The 25,011-nt window shown below is 38.7% G+C and overlaps 1 protein-coding gene across 1 annotated transcript; it reads right to left on the bottom strand.

Moving 5' to 3' along the window:
* Positions 1-1,274: 1,274 nt before the first annotated feature.
* Positions 1,275-24,556, bottom strand: qpct (glutaminyl-peptide cyclotransferase). Its single transcript, XM_043695556.1, has 7 exons — positions 24,343-24,556; positions 20,931-21,077; positions 17,868-18,149; positions 9,385-9,558; positions 7,347-7,446; positions 5,625-5,741; positions 1,275-2,002 (listed from the first exon to the last, which is right to left on the bottom strand). Exons 1-7 carry the CDS (start codon positions 24,457-24,459, stop codon positions 1,857-1,859), a joined length of 1,083 nt encoding a protein of 360 aa, XP_043551491.1. The 5' UTR covers positions 24,460-24,556; the 3' UTR covers positions 1,275-1,856.
* Positions 24,557-25,011: the final 455 nt, after the last annotated feature.

Below are 25,011 nucleotides of genomic sequence, written 5' to 3'. Positions count from 1 at the left end.
AGGAAGACATGAAATGAAGGAAAGATTTCATGGTGGGTATGGTCATTATCAGGGGAATGATTTACAATTCTAATTTATACCAGTGTAGTGGAACAATAAAAATAATACCAACAATAATATCTAGGTTAAGAGATGTGAGGAGAAGTTAAGAAGTCCGCGATTGTTTACTGATGATATCAGAAGATTGAAGAGAGATATCCAGTATCTAAGTTTCTTAAAGTGAAAACATAAATTGAAACCCAATTGCCGTCGAGAATAGAAATAGGATATGGCCTGAACAATGGTTTAGATTTTACCAGGATATGTACAGGTAGTGAACATGTGGAATGGATTTGCCAGGGAGACAGGTAGTGTGGAAATATAAAGATTGAACTGGATATTTGGGAATGTCAGCTTTTAAGCATCATTAATCTGAGGGTACAGTCAGATAAACTGCCAAGTTTTGTTTTTTTTCCCAGTCTCTGCATTGCTAAAGCTTTTCTTCTTAAATATCCTAAGAGCTATTTCTTAAATATTTTTTAGTTATCTTCTGTGATTTTAGTGTCTTAAGAATTTTTTTGCATTATAAAGATACGTTTAATACAAATCTTTGTGATAAAACAACATTTTACACTAAATATTTACTTCACCTTTTTGTAACGATCACTTCTAAGTTAGTCAATGTTTGTGAAAGAAATACAATTTTCAGGTAAGGCATCATCTCAGCTTTATCTTCTAGATAGGCTCATCTTCACCCTTGGGGGTAGTTGAGGTTTGGTGATTGGATTGTATTTCAAAGAAAGCAAATTCTTTGAATAGAATATTATAGGTAACCCCAAAAAGTTAAAATGTGCATTTTTTTCAGTTGAAGAATGCTAGCTATTGATTAGATATAGGATAGAATATTATTTTTACTATCAGGATTGGTTCATCAATGTGGAATTTTGCTTTATAAGCAAGCCTTTTAAGACATGTCATTAGTGAAATTAACAGCCTTCACAACTAATGGAAGGGTTGGACTTTTGAACTAATATTAAGCCCTATTACATGAAGAACTCGAGTTCTTCCCTACTTTCTGCACTTTTTTGGTAACAAATTAAAGTTAAGTAGTGAAGTTTTCACCATGGCATCACATATATATGTGCAGTCAAAGCAAAGTTCTTCTTAGATAAATTTCAAAACAGAATGGAGGTGCCAGAAAACAGAACTTCTTAACATGCAAGGCACACTCTTCTGTACAACTATACTGTTGCTAACAGCTTTAAATAAGAATGCTGACTTAAGCCCATATACACCTAAATTTATATTGTTTGAAAAGAATCAGCAAGATAGTTTGCTCATCTTCCTCTATCTATACCATTTGAAATTATGTTTTAACTTATACATTACATAATCAGTGAGAATTGGTGTTTCAGGTATACAATTCCAATACAAAATACTGAGCTAATCATGCTGCCTTGTCAGAATTAATTTTGCATCCACACAGAACACGTCATACAACTGTACCTTTTAATGCTAACAGTACAAAGACAAATTTAAAAGTTACAATTTAAAAATATACTTTAGATACAGTTAAATTATACATTTCACCAAAAGGTTTCAAATGTCTAATGAACAAATCTTTCTGAAAACTAAGATCAGTGTGCATTATAAGTGAAAAATGAACACCATGAGATATTATTGATTAGCAACAATTAACATTGATTCAGTTAGCATATTAAATACAACAGGCATTATCTCCAAGAAGCCACACTTATTCAATAAGTAAGGGTTTCCCAATTTCATTAAGCTGGGAGGGACTGCTATTTACTGAAATCTGCTTAGCCTGTTGTTCAAAGTCAATCATAACGATTAATTTTGTATAAACTAAAGCTATACTAAAATCTGAGATATTCCAAGACAAACAGCTGCAATATTTTATTAAGATTATCAATTGATGTTGGATCCAGATTGTTCTCATTGTCCTCCATGCTGTGCCACACTTGAGGGAAAGGTGTAGGTATCATGTGCAAAATGGGAACCCCTATGGAATATAAAACAATGTAGAATTACTTTATGTTTCAATGTTTAGTAGCTTTCAATATCACAATCAAAAGTGGTCCAGAATATTTGGCCACTATAAGGCTTTAAGAATCTGTTACATGATCAAGAATGTAAAATTTTTGAGAAGCTTTATTCACACACTACTCATTTTATGATGTCTCACAAACATGGATAGAAGGTCAATTGCATCATGCCATTCCCAAGCATTACCCTTTGAGTAAACCACCTGCTCAGCCTGCCTTCAGCATCATCAGAGGGTGGCTTTCAAGCAGAAATCCGGGAAACTCACAGGTAATGAGTTCAGGTGTTTTAATGCCATGATTCAGGCCACAAATGAAACTACTGATAGCGCAGAAATCCTGTACTGCAGACCAAGAGATCATGGGAGCAATGTATCAGATGGCCAACTTTAATGGTCACAACTAATTCAGAAATAAAAGAAAAAAATGCATTTATATAGTGCATTTCACAACTAGTGGACAACTCAAAGTTTTTTATAATAACGAAGCACTATCTTTTAAAGTCGCTTTGCAAGATAGGAAATTAGCAACCAATATTTACAAAGCAAACTATTATAAATAGCTAAGTGATAGTCATAGATTCATATGCCCAGTCAATTTGTTTTGTGTGATGTTGATTGAGAATTGACAAAGATACCAGGTATAACCCTTCTGCTCTTCTTCAAAATAATGCCATCAGATCTCTTCCATCCACCCAGCATGAAAATTGAACCTCATTTAATAATTTATACAAAAGTATGTCAGCCTTGATCTTTATACTTAAGTTCTGAAGTGGAATAAGAACCGAGAACTCAGTATATCTGAGCCGAAGCTGTCACTATACCAATTGATTAATAGAAGATAAAAAACAAGTTTTAAGATTCTTGCTGCTCTCACATAATAGTAATCCTTTAATTAGCTTTCAGTTGTTTTTGTGAAAGGTCAAATTACCTGCCTTTGGGGTCTATCAATAATTGGAGAAAGAATTGTGGTCAGAGCTTGCCTGGAGTGGTTTGGTTACATCAGAATCATGGATTAGGAATTTATTTGTTCATTTTATGTCATGTTTAATTGGAATTATATATGTCAATGAAGTTATAGACAAACATTTGAAAAGGAGATGTCGTGGGCTTCTCACACTTGGAGAAACACAGCAAGCGAAGACATTTTCCACCAAAGATTTTGCTTGATTCAGTTCTGAGCAAGCAGATTGGTATATCATTCTAAAAGAATGCCATTTGATTAGCTGCCAAGGTGGAGATAGATCATGCCAGTTACTGTCACACAGTAGCCTTATCTAGCAACAAATGCCTGTAGGAAAAAAAAACTCCAGATGGTAAGATGCTTAAAATAAAAATATTATATTCATAATTGTAATGTTCATAATAAATTCACAGTCCATTGTAGATATTGGAGATGGGTCAGAGTGATACTCATCAAAACGGTGTGCAATTCTTCGTTATTCTGAAATACTAGGTTTCCCTTTTCTCTCCAAGGTTAATAACTCAGAAAGGAAACTGATTTTTATCCTCACCACAGTTGCAAAGGTAAACCCGAGGCAAATAAACATGATTATTTTGCAGTAAAGCAACTGAGATGGAAACAGTAACAAATGTTCAAAGCTTCTGATGTTGATTATCATATTGTGTGATTATAACAAATTTTAGCTTTCGTGGAGTTCAAGTTTGAAAAGAAAATTGTGAAGCAGATAAAGTAGCTATTCGAACTAAACCTGGTGTGGCAAATAGGTTCATTTGAAAATTGAGGCTTGTAGTGATAGGCTTATTGTGATCAGTACAGTAAAGTGGTTTTTAAATTTGGGGTGATGGGGATTGGAAAGGGAAAATGTTTTGACTGTGGATAGCGGATTTAATGAGCAGAAGTAGGGGAAGGAAGCAGTACTGAGAGAGTATATCTGATAAAAGATGCCTTTTAGAAATGTGATTGGTCGTATGGGTGACTACACAAACATAATTTGACTTCTTGTGACAAAAAGAAAATCATGAACCAAATAAGAAAAGGCAAACCTAATCAGAACATATTATTTCTAATGTGATTATTTTTGGACTGGATTTTCGTCAGAGTATCCTGGTCATCTGCACTTCCAAACCTCTACCACTTCAGTTCTCTGAAACTATGGCTAAGTTAGATAAAAAAGATATAAGAGTCTCTATCCTTCACCACTCTCCATGCAATCTTCCCAAACTGCATTCATGCCCCCATGCCACTTCCATAGCCATTCACTCAAGGTAGACAACGAGTAGAACTCAGGAGCCATTGAGATGAAGAAAATCACGCACACTTCTGTGGAAAATACTCAGCCATGAAACCCATTTAAAAGTGTTATATCTCCTTGAGTATTCAGCTGCTGTAAAAACAAATGTCTATTCACCCACCACATGAAAGATGTACTTTAATAAGATATTAAAACTGTTGAACTCGGCTCCCCTGCCAAGATAAAAGGATTTGGAGGTTTTGAAACTTGGCCAAGGCTTCAAAATCGACTCATCAGTAAGAACAACCTTTAGAAAATCTCATAATTAAGTCTATTGAAACTGCAGGAACAGATGCTTAAGTTTTTTATTGTCTTGGCTAGACCAATTGCTCTGTCAATTAATGCATTCTAGCAGTTAAGAGTCTTATTTTAAGTCTGAATGATGACTAACGCAGTTTTTTATTTTTAAAGAGAAGGGATTTAAATAACAATATCATGACACTCAAACAGATTTCATATCGCCTTCACATGTATGCCTCCTTCATATATGCCTCGTTCATAATAATTTCATAATTCCAATTCTGAAGAAGGGCTACCAAATCAAAACATTAACTCTGCTTTTTCTCCATAAATGCCGCTAATCTGCTGAGTTTGTCCAATAATTTCTGTTTTTGATTCAGATCTTCAGCATCCACAGTTCTTTGCTATACTTTAATTCATTCACTAATGACCTTTAGGGAATAAAGTCTGTTTGCCTCATCTAGTTAGGCCTATATTTTACTCCAGACCCATGATAAATTGTTGTATCTTAACTAGGAAATGGCCTCATGATCCAATCAGCTGAAGGACAATTTGGAATGTGGAGCAAATATTGGCCTTGCTTGTGGCACCTAGATGTTTTTAAACATCCATATGCAAGAGATTCCATTACTATTAGATATCAGGCTGTGAGTAAACTTTGTTTCACTGCTTTATCTTTACTTAAAATGAGCTAACCATTCCAGTAAAAAATTTGTTGCAAATCGTACATGGATCACTTTTAGCATGTTGTTAAAGGACAAGAAAGGATGAATAGACATTGTTTATAAACAGACTGGAATCAATGGATGTAAATCAGTAAAATATATGTTAGAAAAAGAATTCAATTTCTACAATTAAGTGAAGTAGTATAAGACAATTCAAAATTATAGAACCTTACAGAAAGTGGCAAGTTGCCCCATCAGCTTGTGATGGCTTTCATAAAGAGTTAATCAATTATTTCTATTCTACTATCTATAAATACAGCCACAGAGTACAAAAACAAGGAAGCAATGCTAAATATAAATCGATCTATGACATTGTTACATAACAGGAGAAAAACGTTGTCACTGTCGCATGCTACAATATACCTCTTTGCAAAAATGGTTTATGGTCATCCTCAATATGCCCAGCTCGCATTCTGGTCCAGAAATATTTCACCTCATTGGGGTGGTTGTTCAGTAAACCCAGTCGATGCAGACGACGTTCTATTAGACAACAACAAGCAAGTTCAGATGAAAGGTCATTGACCTGGAATGTTTTTTATTATAGATTCATAGAGTCATGCAACCTGGAAGTAGACCCTTTGGTCCATCCAGCACATGCTAACCATAATCCCCAACCAAACTAGTCCCACCTGCCTGTGCTTGGCCCATATCTCTCCAAATATTTCTTATTCATACACTTATCCAAAAGTCTTCTAAAGGTTGAAACTGTACCCAAATCCAACACTTCCTCTGCAAGTTCATTCCACACATGAACTATTTGCTGTGCAAAAAAAAATGCCTTTCATCGTTTTTAAATCTTTCTCCTCTCACCCTAAAAATATGGCCCCTAGTCTTGAAATTCCCCACCCTAGGGAAAAGGCACCTGCCATTCACCTTCTTTATAATTTTATAAACCTCTGTAATGTCACCTCTGAACCTCCTATGCTCCAGTGAAAAAAGTTTCAGGCGATCTAGGCTCTCTATATAACTCAAACCCTCTATTCCTGCCAATATCCTGGTAATCTTTACTGAACCCTCTCCAGCTTAATAATATCCTTCTGATAACAGAGAGACCAGATCTGGACACAGTACTCCAGAAGAGGCCTCACCAATGTCCTGTACAACCTCAACGTAATGTCTCGACTACTACAGTTTATCTATATATATGTTTCTTGTGAAAGTTGATTGTAAATTGAATCAGGATAAAGCATTGAGATTTCTGTACTGTTTCTTTGGTAGTTTTCACTAATACACTAAGGAGGCAGGCAAAACCCCATTTGAAATTTCAATGGTCAGCCATTTGTGCTTTGGAAAATTACGTAATGAATTCCTGAGGACAAATAATTTCGTTAAGTGATTTAATAAGTATAGTAAGTATATGTTTTACACATCAATTTGTTCCAATCTGGGATGAGCTGCCCAGGTTTTTGGAAGCTGATTCATTTGATATTTATGTGGCACTTTTAACCTTGTAAAAAGTCCTGAGATACTTCACATGAATGTTATCAAACAAAATTTGGTACTATACTACATGAGGTATGATGGTAGTGGTCAAAGACTTGTTAGTTTTTAAAACAGACGCATTAAAGAAAAGTAGAGGAGTTCAGGAAGAGAATTTCAGAGGATAGCACCTTTGTGACTGAAAGCATAGATGCTAAAGATGGGCGTGATTAAAATCAAAGATGATTAAGAGGTGTGAATCAGAATAGTGCAGGTATTTGAGGTTTGTAAGGTTGGAGGAAGTGACAAAGATGAAAAGGAAAGAGGTCATGGAGTGGATTTGAAACCTACATTCAACACTTTAAAAGTAAGCAGAAATTAGAGAAGGTCAGTCAGCAGAAAGATGGATCAGTAAGTTGGATTTCATATGCATTAGGGGCATGGCAGATAGAGTTTTGGATGAGCTCAAGTTTATACATTGATAAGAGATTCAGAAGATGATGGATTTGGAGTGAGATTGATTGGGAAATTGTATTTAGGAATACATACAAGTCAGAAGGAAAAAAACACAAAGCAAAATGCATGGTGAATAAAATTTGCAACAAATAATAATAAACAAATTTATAGTAAATCTATATCACTAATATTTCTATTAGTGTTTGTTACCTATTAGCTGTAGTCTTCTATGCCATCGAGCTGTATTTGGAAAATAACTAGGAAATCTTGGATCTGGTGCACCAATTAAATCCAATAACAAAAGTAAGTCCTAAGAATAATAAGGTAATTGTCAAATTAAAATTAGAAAATCAATAGGTTTGTTAATTATCTCAATTTCCAATAATTACCAAATATATTTTACAGCATTAAAAATGACCCCATCAGGTCTAAATTCCATCACTAAAATGTTTAGGGGGTGATGAATTGCTTTAACTTCAGATTAATATCCTCTCTAAAATGCACTTGCATTATTATAGAACATAAATCTTCGCACAAACCTTGAATAGAACATTACAGTGCAGTACAGGCCCTTCGGCCCTCGATGTCATACCAATCTGAAGCCCATCTAACCTACACTATTCTGGAAGCATGTTCTAAAAAAAAACTGAACTCAGTTAATTAGAATAGTAAGAGTCTCCATTTTTCTCATAGTAAGGAAAGGGTAGCAGAATGACAATCCATACTCATTGTTGTTCATTATTGAAAGATAAACGTTGGATCAAGTAACCATTATATTTATTTTAGTTTCTGTACCTTCTGGGCGGGATCATGTATTGAACAGAATTGAACTTTTGTGTGTTGCCCTAACAATCAGTGAATACATTTAAAAATATATTTTGCATTGCTGTCTTCAATAGCAAAGTTAAAAATCACACAACACCAGGTTATAGTCCCCAGCTTTGACAAAGGGTCAGTTAGACTCGAAATGTCAACTATTTTCTCTCCTTACAGATGCTGCCAGACCTGCTCAGATTTTACAGCATTTTCTCTTTTGGTTTCAGATTCCAACATCCGCAGTAATTTGCTTTCAACCAGGTTATAGTCCAACAGGTTTAATTGGAAGCACTAGCTTTCGGAGCGCCGCTCCTTCATCAGGTGGCACAATGGATAGGGTAAATAGGCAAAGTCTTTTCCCTGGGGTCGGGGAGTCCAGAACTAGAGGGCATAGGTTAGGGTGAGCGGGGAAGATATAAAAGAGACCTACGGGGCAACTTTTTCACACAGAGGGTGGTATGTGTATGGATGGGTATATGAATAGGAAGGGTTTGGAGAGATATGGGTCGGGTGCTGGCAGGTGGGACTAGATTGGGTTGGGATATCTGGTCGACATGGACAGGTTGTACCGAAAGGTCTGTTTCCATGCTGTACATCTCTGTGACTCTGTGACTCTATGATGAAAAAGCGGCACTCCGAAAGCTAGTGTTTCCAATTAAACCTGTTGGACTATAACCTGGTGTTGTGTGATTTTTAACTTTGTACACCCCAGTCCAACACCAGCATCTCCAATTCAATAGCAAATGTCAACATTCTACATACAGGCTGAAGTTTCTACCCAAATGTGGGAAACAGGAATGGGGACTGTTTGGACCCAAAATAACACCCAGGATAAAACAGCCAAGCTTTGCAATTTTCAGAGGTGTCCCTTGAGTTGGTATGGAAGACATCAAATAAAAGGTGCAGGCGGGTTTTCAATGCTGAAGGGCTCTTTTGAAGCCTTCTACCTGGAGACAAGCAGCAAGATGCATGAGGGTTAGGTAACTGAGAGGGAACTTCAGAATCAAAGTGCCCTCTCGCCAACATTTGAAATATTTTCACTAGAAAATGTTACTGTAGCTAGGCCAGCACTATGTGGGAGAGTGGAGGATGTTTTCTCTATTGTGCACCCTATTTGCTGTTCTTACATCAGGCAGCTAGGAAAAATCTCTCGGCTTGCCTCCGGAGCTGCTGATGTCTGAACTGAACTATGACTTCAGACTGTTGAAGTATCCCTTAGTGTCAGGAAAGCCAATAGTGCGAACAGCCAATAGGCCTGTTTTAGCTGTGGTTAACAAGATTTCACATTGCCATTAACCAATAGGAAGAAAAAGGGGTTTGTTGAATATTTAGGAATTGAATTTTTGTCTGTGTTTGGGAAAACCTGGACCATCTATTGATGACAATCATTTCTTGTATTTTTTTTCCTGATTTGCATGTAGTCAGTACTTACAATTCCATGCAGCTGATTGGTATCAGTGGCACCAGGTGGATGTGCCTCCCTCTCCATTTTCTGCGCTAAATGTCGTGAACCATATAGTGAATCAATATCAGACCAATATTGAAATGCTTCTTCTCCATCAAAAAATATTAACTGCAGGGTAAGATCTGGTCTTTCACTAATATCCTAAATGAGGGAGAAATAATTTACACGTAAGTACATGTTGATTTTAGACCATAAGACATAGGAGCAGGAATTAGGCCACTTGGTCCATCGAGTCTGCTGCACCATTCAATCTGAGAAGTTTCTCAACTCAATTCTTCTATTTTCTCCCTCTAACCTTTGATCCCCTTGACAATTAAGAACCTATCTATCTCTGTCTTAAATATGCTCAATAACCTGGCCTCCACAGCCTTCTGTGGCAATGAATACCATAGATTCACCACTCTCTGGCTGAAGAAGTTTCTCTTTATTTCCATTCTAAAGGGTCATCCCTTTTCTCTAAAGCTGTGCCCTCGGGTCCTTGTCTCTCCTGCTAGTGGAAACATCTTCCCAACATCCACTCTGTCCAGGTCATTCATCATTCTGTAAGTTTCATTTAGATTCCCTATCATGCTTCTAAATTCCATCGAGTATAGACCCGGAGTCCTCAAAAGTCCTCATATGTTAAGCCTTTCATTCTTCGGATCATTCTCATGAACCTCCTCTGCACCCGCTTTATGGCCAGTCCATCTGTCCTGAGGTATGGGACCCAAAGTTGCTCACAATACTCTACATGTGGTCTGATCATAGCCTTAGAAAGCTTCAGAAGTACATCTCTGCTTTTATATTCTAGTCCTTTCAAAATAATGGCAACATTATATTTGCCTTCCTAAATACTGACACAACTGCAAGTTTACCTTAAGAATCCTGGACTACGACTCCCATTTAGAAAATATTTCATGCCTCTATTCTTCCTACCAAATGCATGACCTCACAATTTCCCACGTTGTATTCCATCTGCCACTTTTTTACCCAGTTTCCTAATCTGTTTAAATTTTTCTGCAGCCTACCCACCTCCTCAATACTACCTGTCTATCTATCTTTGTATCATCTGCAGGCTTAGCCTAAATGCCCTATGTTTCTTTATCTAGATCATTAACATATAAAATGAAAAGTTTTGGCCCCAACACTGACCCTTGTGGAACACCACTAGTCACCAGCTGCCAGCCTGAGAAGCATCCTTTTATCCCACACTCTTTGCTTCTGTCAGACAGCCAATCTTCTATCCATGCTAACATCTGGCCTCCAACACCATGGGCCCTTATCTTACCCAGCAGTCTCCTGTGCGGCACCTTGTCAAAGGCTTCTGGAAGTCCAAGTAGATTACATCCATTGGCTCTCCTTAGCCTAACCTGCTCATTACATTATCAAAGAATTCTAAACAGATTTGTCAGGCATGACCTCCCCTTGATGAAACCATGCTGACTATACCTTATTTTACCATTCATTTCCAAGTATACAGAAATCTCATCCTTCACAATAGACTCCAAAATCATACCAATGACCGAGGTTAGGCGAATCAGCCTGTAATTTGCTGTCTTTTGCCTTACTCCCTTTTTAAACACGGGAGTGAAAATCAAAGTTCTATTATTGGAGTAGAATAACTAGCTAGATAAGCTGCTTTAGTACTATTGGTTACTGTTATTGGCACTAGTGGGAGGACTCACTTCAAATAGCATATGGGAATTTCTACCTCTTTTTGAGCAGACAGAGATGGCCATGATTTAACATTTCATCTGAAAGATTGTATGTCCTACAATGCAGCACTGAAACATCAGCCAAAATTATATTGCTTTAGTTCCTAAAATGGGTAAACCCGACAAAGTCTGAGCTGGGGATCATAGAGGATGGGGATCAGCACAAATGGCAGGGGTTTGTTTTCAATGGATCCCCCTTTATGGTGCTGCATCTCTTAATCAGGCACTATGCCTTTGAATGACTGACAATGTTCCATCTCTGCTTTATTGATAGGAACATGAGAACAGGAATAAGCTATACAGCCCCTCAAGACTGTTCCAACAAAACTGAGATTATGGCTGATCTGTGGTCTAACTCCATACATTTTCCTTTGATCCATATCCCCTTATACCTTTACTTAACAAATATTTATCTATCTCAGATATAAAATTAACAACTGATCCTGCATCCACTGCCACCTGAAGATGTAAGTACAAAACAACCCCACCCTTTATGTATGGAGGTGTCTTCTTACATCTCTCCTGAATGGTCTGACTCTAATTCTCAGACTGTTTCCTAGTTCTAGAATCCCTAACCAGTAGAAATAGTTTATCTTTATCTATTCAGTCTTTTCCTAATAATTTCTTGAAAACTTCGTCAGATCACTCCTTAACATTCTAAATTCCAGAGAAAACAGACCTAATGTATATAATCTCTCCCCATATTGGAGATAGTAGCAGAGTAGTACCGCAGTGCAGCAGGCTCCTGCTCATGCGCAGTTTGTCTACTCCGTCCACTCTTACTTTTACTTCTTTCAAATTTTTTCCTGTTCTTTCAGTACTTTTTTTATTAGATTACTCTACTTACCTTATGTGAGGTGCAAATCAGTGGTAACATCGATGGCAGTCATCTCAAGTGGCAATGAGAGCAGGAGCAGGCAGCCTGAGACTGAGAGGTGGTGGAAATGATAACAGGCAGCATCAGGGGTTGGCGACAATAGTGAGAACAGACAGCCCTAGGGACCAGCGATGAGAGAGGGAGCAGGCAGTCTGAGGGGGCCAGTGACGAAAGTGAGAAAGGCAGCCCAAGGCAGTGGAGGCAAGGTCAAGCCCTTGTGACGAGTGCAAACCCAGCATGGCCAGGCCCTTACTGACTGTGATGTTGAACTATTACCTTGCTTTGAAATTTTTCTACATTTCAGTAAGAAGGACTGTAATGTTTAACTTCTTAATTTGCTTTTTTTATTCATCTGCTTTGTACCAAGATTCTGTGTCTTGGCACATTTGTTCCTAACATGGTGCCATAAGTGGCAGCTTGTAAACTTTTTGCTGTACTCATGCGAGTGAATATATGTGACAATAAAAGCTGATTCTCATTTTAATTCATAACAATCCCTGAAGTCCAAGTATCACTCTTGTAAACCTATGCTGTAGAAGATCGCTAATATAAAGGCTAATATATCCTTCTTAATGTGTGGTGTCCAGATCTGCGCACACTACAGGTCGTTCTGCTATAACGTAACTGTTGTGTTCCTCTGTAACCTCGCACTATAGAAAATCGCACTATGGAAAACCACTATAGAAAATTGCGCTGTAGAGGATTACTAATACAAAATCACTATACCCATTCAGTAGAACGTTTGCGTTATCCAATCAACGTCCACAATTCGTCAAATGCGTTACAGTCATTTTACACTGATGAAACTCGCGTTGTAGCAAAATGACCTGTACTCCAAGTGGGGTCTAACAGGGTTTCATATAACTGCAGCATAACTTCTGTATCCTTGTACTCCAATGCTCTAGATATAAAAGCCAGAATTCCATTAGCTTTCTTGATGATTTTCTGCACCTTTTGTGACATTTTAAAGATCTGATGTTCTAAATCTCTTTGGACATCAACTGTATTTAACTTCATCCATCTTGAAAGTACCCTGATCTGTCCTTTTTTGGTCGAAAGTGGATAATCTTACATTTGCTTGTATTGAAGTCTGCCTGCCATAGTTTTGCCATTTAACCTAGACGATCAATATCCCTTCATAATTTTATGCCATCTGCACTGTCTACAATATTGCCTAACTTTGTGCCATCAAAAATTTTGGTTATATGACTTTCAAGCCACCAAGCCATTAATAAATAATATGAAAATTAAGGCCTTAATATCGATCGTTGTTAAACACTACTGGTCACATCCTGCCAATTTGAGAACCTACCAATTATTCCTACTTTCTGTTGTCTGCCACTCTACCAATTTCCTTGCAATGTCACTTATTTGCCCTGAATTCTGTGGGCTTTTACCTTAATCAATAATCTCTTACATGGCTCTTCATCAAATACCTTCTGGAAGTCCATATAAACAACATTCATAGAGATTCTCCTGTTCACTCTCTTAGTCACCTCTTCAAAAAATTCAGTGAGGCTTGTCAGGCATGACCAACCTGTTATGAATCCATGTCAACTTTCCCTGATTAAACGAAAATTTCCAAGGTACAGGTCGTTCTGGCATTACACACAGTTGTGTTCCTCGCACTATAGAAAATTGCGCTACAGCAAGCCGCATAACACAACAGTTATGTTCCTCACACTATAGAAAATTGCGCTATGGAAAACCACTATGAAAATGGCACTGTAGAAGATCGCTATATCCATTCAGTAGAAAGTTTGTGTTATCCAACCAAATTCGTCAATTGTGTTCTAGCCATTTCACACTGATGAAACTCGCATTATAGTATTCAGTTACCCCCATCCTTGATTATAAACTCCTGCTAAATTGATCTGTAATTCCTGGTTTTCCTCTTTCGCCCTTATTAAAAAGCAGAGTGACGTGTACAATTTTCAAATCCAGAAGGACGACTCCTGTATGTAGGGAAGCTGAAAAATTATAGTTAGGGCATCTACAATGTTCTTCCCTATTTCCTTTAATACTCTTGGATGGAAACTGTCAGGTCCTGGGGATCTGTTACTTCCTCGTTAATTTCCTCATTACTGATATTTTACTTATGTTAATCTTATTCAGTCCTTGTTCTCAATCCACTAATAATTTCCTCCGGACTTCTATCCTCCTTTTCTACTGTAAATGTTATGGCAAAGTAATTATTCAACATGTCTGCTATTCCCCCGTAATCATGAATATTACCCCCACTTTCAATCTTTAATGGATCAGTGTTGCTCCTGACTATCCACTTTCCCTTTATATAACTACAAAATGTACTTTAATTTATTTTAATGCCCCCAGCAAGTTTCCTTTCATAATCCATTTTAGTAGCTTATATAAGATGCTTTGTGGCCGTTGTTGGCCTTTATATTTTTCCCATTCAGCAGGATCAGTGCTGTTTTTCACATTCTTTTAAGCTTTCTTTTAGTTTATGCTGTCACTCAGCTCTTCAGTTGTCCATGGCTATTTTTTCCCTGTGAAATAGAGCTTTTCTCTCTCAGGCATATAAACTGGTTTTGTATGCTGTTAAATATTTCTGTAAACATCCTGTACTGTTCCTCAGTTGTTTTATCCATTAGCAAATCTTCCAAGTTCACTGTGGACAATCTGTCTCGCCTTGTTCCAGTTGGCTTTACCCAAATCTAAAACTCTAGTAGTTGATTCAAACACTTCATTTTCAAAAGTTGCATTAAATTCAATCATGTTATGATTTTGATAAATGTTCATGCACAAACTCGTTATTCATCACTAAATCCAATGTTGCTTGACCTCTTGTTGTACCCAGGGCATATATCCTGGACACTTGCCTAATTTTTGCACTTATACAATTTAGCACTTCAGAGCAGCTACCAGGTGGTCTGTATACAATACCTACTAAAGTCTTAATTTCTTCACTGTTCCTCAGTTCCAACTATACGGTTTCCACTGAATGTTTTGTCAACATTATATCCTCCTTCACCATTGAAGCAATTTTGTTCTTAATCAATAAGGGAACTCCATCACCTCTACCATTTTCCCTGTCTGTTCTGTAAACATCATAACACAGTATATTTAGTTCCCAGTCCTGATCATACTGCAGTCATGCCTCAGTAATGGCTACTATATTACATTCTTCAATTTGAATTTATGTCTAATGTCCAATTGACTTGATTGAAGCTGGGCTGGCAAGGACATCAAAAGCCTGCCTGCCACTGACTTAATTGGGCAAGTCTCTTCCAGGTAGTTAAATGTTTCACCCCACCAACACGCCAAGGGGAAGGCATAAGTTACTATACAACTATTGATGAAGTGAAGCCTGAAATGCTACCATATTAATCATCCATCATATGAACATCTACAACCAGAAAATTTGTTAAAATATAGAAAAAAGTTAATGTTTATTTGAGTGGGACAAAATGATAATTTTCTTAAAATGGGAAACCACAATATTCAGAGTTGAAAAATGCGGTGCTGGAAAAACACAGCAGGCCAGGCAGCATCCGAGGAGCAGGAGAATCGACGTTTCGGACATAAGAACTTCTTCAGGAATGAGGCTGGTGTGCCAAGCGGGCTGAGGTAAAAGGTAGGGGGAGGGGCGCTGGGAATACGATAGGTGGAAGGAGGTGTGGGTGAGGGTGATAGCCCAGAGAGGGGGTGGGGGCGGAGAGGTCGGAAAGAAGATTGCAGGTCAAGAGGGCGGTGCTGAATCTGAGAGTTGGGACTGAGATAAGGTGGGAGGAGGGGAAATGAGCGGCACCACATGGACCCCGGGGAGGGGAAATGAGGAAGCTGGAGAAATCTACATTCATCCCGTGTGGTTGGAGGATTCCTAGATGGAAGATGAGGCGCTCTTCCTCCAGGCGTTGTGTGGCCAGGGTCCGGTGATGGAGGAGGCCAAGAACCTGCATGTCATTGGCGGAGTGGGACGGGGAGTTAAAGTGTTCAGCCACGTGGCAGTTGGGTTGGTTGGTGCGGATGTCCCTGAAACGTTCCGCAAGTAGGCGGCTGTCTCCCCAACGTAAAGGAGACCACATCGGATGCAGCGGATACAGTAAATGATGTGTGTGGAGGTGCAGGTGAATTTACGACCGATATAGAAGGATCCATTGGGCCTTGGAGGGAGGTGAAGGGGGAGGTGTGGGCGCAAGTTTTAGCACTTCTTGCGGTTGCAGGGGAAGGTGCCGGGAGTGGAGGTTGGGTTGATGGGGGGTGTGGACCTGACGAGGGAGTCACGGAGGGAGAGGTCTCTCCTGAAGCTGATAGGAGTGGAAAGGGAAATATATCCCTGGTGGTGGGGTCTGTTTGGAGGTGGCAGAAATGACGGAGGATGATACGATGTATCTGGAGGTTGGTGGGATGGAAGGTGAGGACCAGTGGGGTTCTGTCCTGGTGGCGATTGGAGGTGCAGGGTTCAAGGGTGGAGGTGCGGGAAGTGGAGGAGATGCGGTGGAGAGCATCAATAACCACGTCGGAGGGGAAATTGCGGTCTTTGAAGAAGGAGGCCATTTGAGTTGTTCGGTAGTGGAATTGGTCCTCCTGGGAGCAGATGCGGCGGAGGCGGAGGAATTGGGAACATGGGATGGCATTTTTACAGGGGGCAGGGTGGGAGGAGGTGTAGTCTACGTAGCTGTGGGAGTCGGTCGGTTTGTAGTTTGTCGCCCGAGATAGAAATGGAGAGGTCTAGGAAGGGGAGGGAGGAGTCTGAGACGGTCCAGGTAAATTTGAGGTCGGGGTGGAAAGTGTTAGTAAAGTGGATGAACTGTTCAACCTTCTCATGGGAGCATGAGGTAGCACCAATACAATCATTGATATAGCGGAGGAAAAGGTGAGGGGTGGTGCCAGTGTAGCTGTGGAAGATGGACTGTTCCACATATCCGACGAAGAGGCAGGCATAGCTGGGGCCTATGCAGGTGCCCATGGCTACTTCTTTGGTTTGGCGGAGGTGGGAGGATTGGAAGGAGAAGTTGTTAAGAGTGAGGACCAGTTCAGTCAGTTGAAGGAGGTTGTCAGTGGAAGGGTACTGGTTGGGTCGGCGGGAGTGGAAGAAGCGGAGGGCTTGAAGGCCTTCGTGATGGGGGATGGAGGTATACCCTATCGATGTCCATCGTGAAGATAAGGCGTTGGGGGCCAGAGAAGCGAAAATCATGGAGGAGGTGGAGGGCGTGGGTGGTGTCCCAAATGTAGGTGGGGAGTTCATGGACTAAGGGGGACAGGACAGTGTTGAGGTATGCAGAGATGAGTTCGGTGGGGCAGGAGCAGGCTGAGACAATGGGTCAGCCGGGGCAGTTGGGTTTGTGGATTTTGGGTAGGAGGTAGAAAAGGGTGGTGCGGGGTTGTGGGACTATGAAGTTGGAGGCAGTGGATGGGAGATCTCCTGAGGTGATGAGGTTATGGATGGTCTGGGAGATGATGGTTTGGTGGTGTGAGGTGGGTCATGGTCAAGGGGGCAGTAGGAGGAGGTGTCTGCGAATTGGTGTCTAGCTTCAGCGGTGTAAAGATGGATGCACCAAACTACTACCGCGCCTCCCTTGTCTGCTAGTTTGATGGTGAGGTTGGGGTTGGAGCGGAGGGAGTGGAGGGCTGGGTGTTGTGAGGGTGAGAGGTTGGAGTGGGTGAGAGGGGTGGACAGGTTGAGGCGGTCAATGTTGCGGCGGCAGTTGGATATGAAGAGATCGAGGGCGGGTAAGAGGCCAGCACAGGGTGAAACCACAATATTCATTATTGTTTAGGTTGACATTTTAACAATCTGTTTCTCTTGGCTTGATTCAAATGTAGGATAGATAAATTAACTGAGAATTTTGAGTGATTCTTTCCAGACTAATAGTTTACAATATCTTTACAATGATGTATCATATATCAAGGAGTACCTTCATCTCAAGTAGAAGATTGTCCAGTGCACGAGCCAGTTCCAACAGCATGGCACATGGTACAGCTGCATCAGTGGCGCCCACATACACTCTGCTATACCACCATTCATTGTAGTATTTTGAATCATAGTGACAAGCCAGCACCAGCCTCCGCTTGGCTGAGGGATTCAGGGTACTGATGATATTTGAAAATGTGACTGTTCCATAGGGTATTGAGTCCTGGAAATTGTCCTCTTCAATTATCCATCCAGCCTGAAGTTCACCTAACCGACTTATGATATGCTGTGGAGAAAAATAATTTTAACAAAGATTAACAAAGCTAAAAACATAAATGGTTAAAAGGTATTTTCACTTGGAGTATCTATAGGTTTGCTTTCTTAATAAAGGCATGAAGTAGGATGTTGTATGTTCAGTGTAAATGTATTGGACTGATCCATTTAATCAGATAGGAGTTCTTGTATTCCTCTCTATCAAAGTGCCAATCTAATGCAGAGATTGATAATAACAACAAAATTGAAAGGGGGTTTTTAAGTGATCCCCATTTTCATGCAACTTTTGGCCGCTCCTTGCAATGGTTAAGGAGAATGTCAATAGTCATCACTTCAATTCATACACTGGAAGACAGTTTTTGTTTTAAATGCATTTTTTTAAAAAATGGGCATTGTCAGATGGTAGTGTGCTACTTTCTTGAACTGCTGCAGTCCATTTGCTGCAGGTATAACCCACAGTGAGGAAGGAAGTTCCATTGACAGTAAAGAAACACTAACATAGTTGAAATCAGAATGATGTTTGGCTTGGAAGGGAATTTGCAGGTGGTGGTACTCGTATCCATTTGTTGCTGTTGCAATTCAACTGTTGCTGTTTCACATCTAGGTGGTACAGATTACAGGCTTGGAAGATGCTGTTGAAAGAGGATTGGGGAGTTGCAATAGTGCATCATGTACATGGTACACATTGCTATTGCTACACTTCAGTGATGGATAGAACAATTAAGTTAGTGGATGGAATGCCAATCAAATGGGCTCTTTTATCCTGGATGACGTTGAGCTTCCTGGATGACGTTGAGCTTACTGAATGACGTTGGTGCCACACTCATCCAGGCAAATGGAAAGTAGTTTTACATTCTTGACTTGTATCTTGTAGATGTGATAACCTTTGGGAAGCCACAAGGTGAATTACTATCACAGAATTCCCAGTCACCAATCTGTCCTGTTGCCAGAATGTATAGGCTGGCCCAGTGAAGTTTCTGGTCAATGGTAAGTGCCAGGACATTTGTTCATGATTTGTTCATGGCAATGCCATTGAATGACATGGGGAAATGGTGAGATTTTGTAGTATTGGAGATAGTCATTGCCTGGCATTTATATGGCATTATATATGACTTGTTACTTTTCATTCAATGCTTGAATATTGTCTTGACCTTGTTGCATATGAACCTATACTGCTTCAGTATCGGAGAAGTAGCAAATGGTGCAATCGTCGATAAACATTCCCACTTCTAAACTTATGCTGGAAGGAAGGTCATTGATGAAGCAACTGAAGATGGCTGAGTCCAGGAAACTATCCAGGAACTCTTGCAGCTTCTGGGGTTAAAATGGTTCATCTCCAACAATCACAGTCAAGTTTTTTTGCTAGCTTTGATTCCATGAATCCACAATGAATTTAAGTCTTTTTTACAGCTGATGGATATACTTTTAATTGTCATATGTCCAAATAATTTTAATAGCACTTCAGGTCATGTAATACCATCTCTTCTCTCTTGCATCTCATTAGCTGTACTACAAGATATAATGTTGAGAGCATTGCTTCCATCACTACAGTATTGCATGCTAATTGGGTTTCAGAGTCAGATTGCATAATAATGTTCAACTGCATTCTGATTAAGGTATCAAGTTTCTAAACCAGGGGAACACCAGGGCAACAGCAGAGAAAAGCACTTTTCTCTAAACTGTTATAGTTAACATGCCCTTAAACTCTGTTGAATATTTTGCTATCAGATTGAAATCATATTATATTTACATATTCAAATTGACCCTTTATATTGTCCAAATAAATGTACAGAAATAATTTCACCACGTTCAGATGTTGACCAAATAGCAGACTTAAAGTTCACTCATACATCTCAAATTATGGTCAGACTCTGGCCTTGTCGATAGCAGGACCAATGTGTGGAGTGCTGTGGAACAAGAGAAATATTAAACTAGATTTTATGGCCTCTATCAGGTATGATTTTGATTATGTAAAATAGAAGAAATGGCAAGCCTGCCATTTTCCAGCACAGCCCCATGTCATAATATGGTTAGAGGATGAAATTGACAACTTGCCTATAAATTTTAAGTAATTCATAGGTAATTTGGCCTGTTACCAAGACAATTGACCAATATTTTATGCATTCAAAGCCATGAAATTTGTTGTGAAAAGACGATCAGTGTGAGGAACTGACGACTGAAAATATTTTTTGTAATAGTAGGAAGGAAGAGGCGAGTAGCATTTCCAGGCTTCCCTTTGCATATTGGGGGACCTTGTTCCCAAGAGTTTACTTCCCCTTTGTTGATAATCCACCTGCTAGCTCTAACATTTCTTTGATTTTTGGACGCTGACCAATGGGAGACTGTTGAGTGGTCTGCTCCACAGTAAAATTCAACCCATAGGAACAGGAGAAAGCCATTCAGCTGTTTGATCTACTCTATCATGCAAGGTGACAGTAGCTGATTTTAGATTTAGTTCAGTTTTCTCTCTTTAGCCCTATTCCTTTGGCACCCTTACTGAGAAAGCATCTCAATCCTGAAACCTCCAACTGATACAATATCTGGAAATTTTTGAGTGGATGGGTTTCAGATTCAGACTACTGTTTTTCTGTGCTTTCTGCTTCCCTCCTAATGGCCTGGCTTTAAGTATATGACTAACCTCTATTTCTTGATTACCCAACCATAGGAAATAGTTAACCTTTTAAACAGTTCAAATCAGATCATCTTTCAATTGTCTAAACTCAATGAAATACAAGCAAACATGATGCAAGGAGAACTAAGTTTTCAAAGCAGATAAAACACTAATGACACTCACCTGGCGCACAGCCACATTTCCAATAGATCCGGGATATCTCTCTCTAAGCATTGGTCTCAGATCATTGTACCACATCATAGAAAGGTTGGTCAGTGATGTAACATTCCGGGTATCAGCCGCAGTCAGGTACTTGGGCTTATGGAGCAGCTAATGATTTAAAGTCAATGAGAGAATGAGAACATTAAAAATATGTGCCATCCTCTTGGGTTTTCATACTTTAGCAGGCATCTTAGAACTAATAGCATTCAAAAACATTTTTAAAATTACCAAGAGGAAGTTGAGTGTGTGGAGATCCTGTGGCTTTAAGAGTTTATTTTGTCCATTTTTTTTAAAAAAAGAGAGACAGATTGAGGACAGGTGATAAGTAATCTGTGAGAAGATAAACAACATGTGAAGCCTTGGGTATTTTTTTTTAAATGGAGCAATAGAAGCAACCTGAATGCTACCACCCACAGAAGCAGGGATGTTTAGTTTAGCTTTCGGCAGGGTTGGAAGGCAGTGAATCTTGCCTAGCTGCTACATTCTCTGAGTTTTCTCTCAGAATTGACTTTTGATGTTCTTTCCTACTGAATTGGAGAACAGCATGTAACTCAATCTGTTTTCTGAATTTCCCTTTTGTCAAGGGCATATTAATAAGATGTGACTATATTGGAACAGTTACTGGTCAGTAGTAAAATAATTTATTATTCTGTTAAGTTTTCTGATGGAGTTATGTTATTCTAAGTTCCTCTTTCTTTTGCTGTATTTTAACTGTAGTGTTTGACTAAATTGTGTTTTGCTTAACGTCGAGTAGTTTGACCAATCGAATTGCATCCGGAACACAGCACCTCACATTTGCCTTTAATATAAGAAAACAATAGGGTGTAGGCTGCCTTCTTAATATATTTTTGAGAGGGTCTGGTCTGGTCCATAACAAGTAGAGATGGACCTGAAAATTAGTTCCCTTAAACTAACTGCTAAACAGCAAGATCTATTAAAATGATCCATATAATGCACAAGTACAATACTGCAAAAGATGTACTCTGCATACTACAACAGCAAACCAACCTGATAATTGCTAAGGAGGCGGTTGTTCAGCTAAAGCAAAATAATTAAAATTATCATTTCCTATATCATAAAGAACAGCAATATTAGCAAAGGAGAACAAATCTAATGCTTAGCTTCCATCTATTCTTAAATTATCATGAAGTGTATTTCATTCTAACTTCCTCTATAAGAACGGATTATTTTATGGCCTTTTAACAACACCCTAATATTGGAGGCTGTATTGTAAAGGCAGCTAAACATTTGGAAAATCACTTAAAAAGATGTTATTTAATTGTATCTCTAGAACCAGCAGTGCCATTCATGACATAATGTAAATTACTGTCAACAACCACAGGCAGGCTGAGAATACAGCCCCTTCATCATCTGTCAGCATGTGAATTACAGTTTCACATTGTTGGCTTTTGAGGAGTTTACGAAGACTTGGAAAGATTTTGCAACCCAAAAGTTAAAGTAGTCATCACAATATAAAACCAACTGTGTGCAACTGGTTTGGGAAGTTCACTGTGTAAATAGTTCTGATTCTAAAGCCCCAGCATTTACAAAACAGCTTCAAGCAGACAGGTGCTACAATGTAAAGGGAATTAACTCAATCATAGCATTGTTCATAGCATCATCATTGGTTAGAGCAAGCACCAGAAGAACAATGCTGGTGGAAATAAATCCAGCAGGGTAGAATGACCGATACTGATATCCATCCAAAACGTATGATTCACACTAAGATGCAATAAGACTTTTTTGTTTCAGATTGTGAGTATCTGCATACATAGGGTAGAATGTTATTGAGGCATTACATAATGGAGACAATCTCCTTAGGAAGCCATGAAGGGACTAATTACCCTTTTTGTACTATTACTAAGCTGTTGCTATTACTGCTATTTTATTGGGTTTTGTTGTTGAAGATTCAAAAAGTACGTTTTTTTCTCTTTTTCCTTTCTATATATTCTGTCTTTCTTACTCCAGACTCTATTTTCCTCTTTTTTGAGTGCACCTGATTTTACAATGTATTCACCCATGATAACTTATGGTTTCTGCTCTGTCCATGTTGTCAATTTCAGTCTTTCAATCTGATTGGCCAAAATGAAAACAAATGCTTTTCCTATTCATTCTGTTTCCAGATGTTGCTTCCCACACAGTTCTTGGAAAGGAAAAATTTTATGAAAATACATACAAAGGACAGGTTTAATGAATGGCAGTTCAATCTCCTGTAACTTATGGACTAACATTCTCTCCATTCAAACTAAGACATGGTAATTGTGAGGCTTCAAATATGTAGAAACATTTTTAACACAGCAAAAACTGGGGGGAATTAGCAAATATCTACCCTTACAACCTAAGAATATAACAAAATATGGAACTTCCTGAGAATAATGATATTTTTGGAAATTAACCAGAACTCGGGGCAAACATGCAAAAAAAGCAGAATTGCCTTTGATAAGAACTCATATTACATCACTAATTTTGTTATTTGAATTCTGACATTTGTTATGAATTTTACCAAAACAACTCCAACACTTCAGTTACTCAAATGCATATATTTGTAAACCCATAAAATTTGTCTCAGTCTTTTTTTGTTTCTGCTTCTATTTTACCAGAACTTAGGCAACTTTGTTTTACCACAGGCAGAAAGGAATATTGTTAATATTTAACAGCTGTGATTAAGATTAAGCTGTATTAAAATTATATTCAGACAGTCATGCTATCAATTTTGGATAAGTCAACGACAACGCAAAACCTTCCCAATAATATTAATAGACTCAATGCTGCAAAAAGGCTGAGGCAAATTTGAATCAAGAATTAAGATTTTATTTTGTAGGCCTAGAGAAGTAGGAGTACTTATCCAAATCACTGGAGGAAAACATAGTCCTCCCCTGCAAAGGCCTTCTGTTTTCTTCTCCTCACTACTTCCCTTGTTCTGTGCACTTTCATTTCTGGCTGTTACAGCTTCATAACACTGTCCTACTCTTGTCTTACCAGGTTATGATCCGCTAACGGTTCAAGTGGGAGTAGTAGGATTAAAATGCCCAGACCTTTTTCATCTGTCCCAGTCCTGCGGTTGCAGTCACAGACAAAGTTAAAATTGAGGTTTTTATACTAGGTTCAATATTAAATGCAATGCTAGGTTGTTGACAGAAAAAGAACGTTCTGTACAAATGGATTTTATTCAAAGTTTCTCCCTTCCTTTCCCAAAATATGGTGGGTGATTATCTTCGTGATGTTATGTCTTGTGACCTACTAATGACAGGCCCCAGAGATATTGAAGCCCACCTCAAAATTCCTCTGCTTTACTCCATTTTAAAATGTAAAACTACAAGCTGTCTCCACATTTGCAGCACAATAGCCCTCAGACCACAGTCTAAAAACTTACCTTTTCTTCTGTCCATGGTACCTTATATTGTTCTTGCTCATAGGTTTGACAGAAGATTGTTGTCACATGAAATAAAAATGCAATACGAGAATAGATGAAGCTGTTGCTACGAGCCATCTCTAGCTGTTGTAACAAGCACACACTTTTGCTTGCTCTCTCTCTCTCTCTCTCACTCGACACAGACTAATGTGGAATCTTGTGAGTCTAATCAGAGCCCACAGAGCACTTAAAAGCTTTTCCTTTCTTACGTCATTCCAGACTTCTTTTGATTGGCAAATGAGCAATAGATAAGACATGATCTTCATCAAGATGTACTTTGATCATTGGCTTATCTGACTTGGATGTTTTTTTTTAAACTGTAACCAATCAAAATTGAGCATAAAGAAATTTTGGATATTTCAAGCTTTTTCTGCTTCTACTGGGTAAACAATTGTCTCCAAAAAATCTGGAAAGATTTTCTTTAAATGACAGTATAATAAAATCAAGTAATAAATATTAACATTTAAGGTATCTGCATTATAAAGGTCACAACAATTATACAGGAATTATTGTAGTCTAAACAACAATAACAATAATTTTAAAAATATATCAAGCACCTTTTATGTAAGAAAATATCCCAAGGAACATAATGAACAAAGCATGCCACTGAGCCACTTAAGAAATATCAGA

The sequence above is a fragment of the Chiloscyllium plagiosum genome, chromosome 9 (genome assembly GCF_004010195.1).
Source record: "Chiloscyllium plagiosum isolate BGI_BamShark_2017 chromosome 9, ASM401019v2, whole genome shotgun sequence".
NCBI lineage: Eukaryota > Metazoa > Chordata > Chondrichthyes > Orectolobiformes > Hemiscylliidae > Chiloscyllium > Chiloscyllium plagiosum.
This window is presented reverse-complemented; position numbering and strand designations above follow the sequence as displayed.

Bases quoted from the DNA above. Each gene is read 5' to 3' on its own strand.
- qpct (XM_043695556.1), bottom strand. From the start codon at position 24,459: ATGGCTCGTAGCAACAGCTTCATCTATTCTCGTATTGCATTTTTATTT. The intron at 18,150-20,930 runs GTGAGTGTCATT...TTTTCTCCACAG, and splicing joins GAAATGTGGCTGTGCGCCAG to CATATCATAAGTCGGTTAGG. The intron at 9,559-17,867 runs GTACTCCTTGAT...TCCCTCATTTAG, and splicing joins ATCTTCTACTTGAGATGAAG to GATATTAGTGAAAGACCAGA.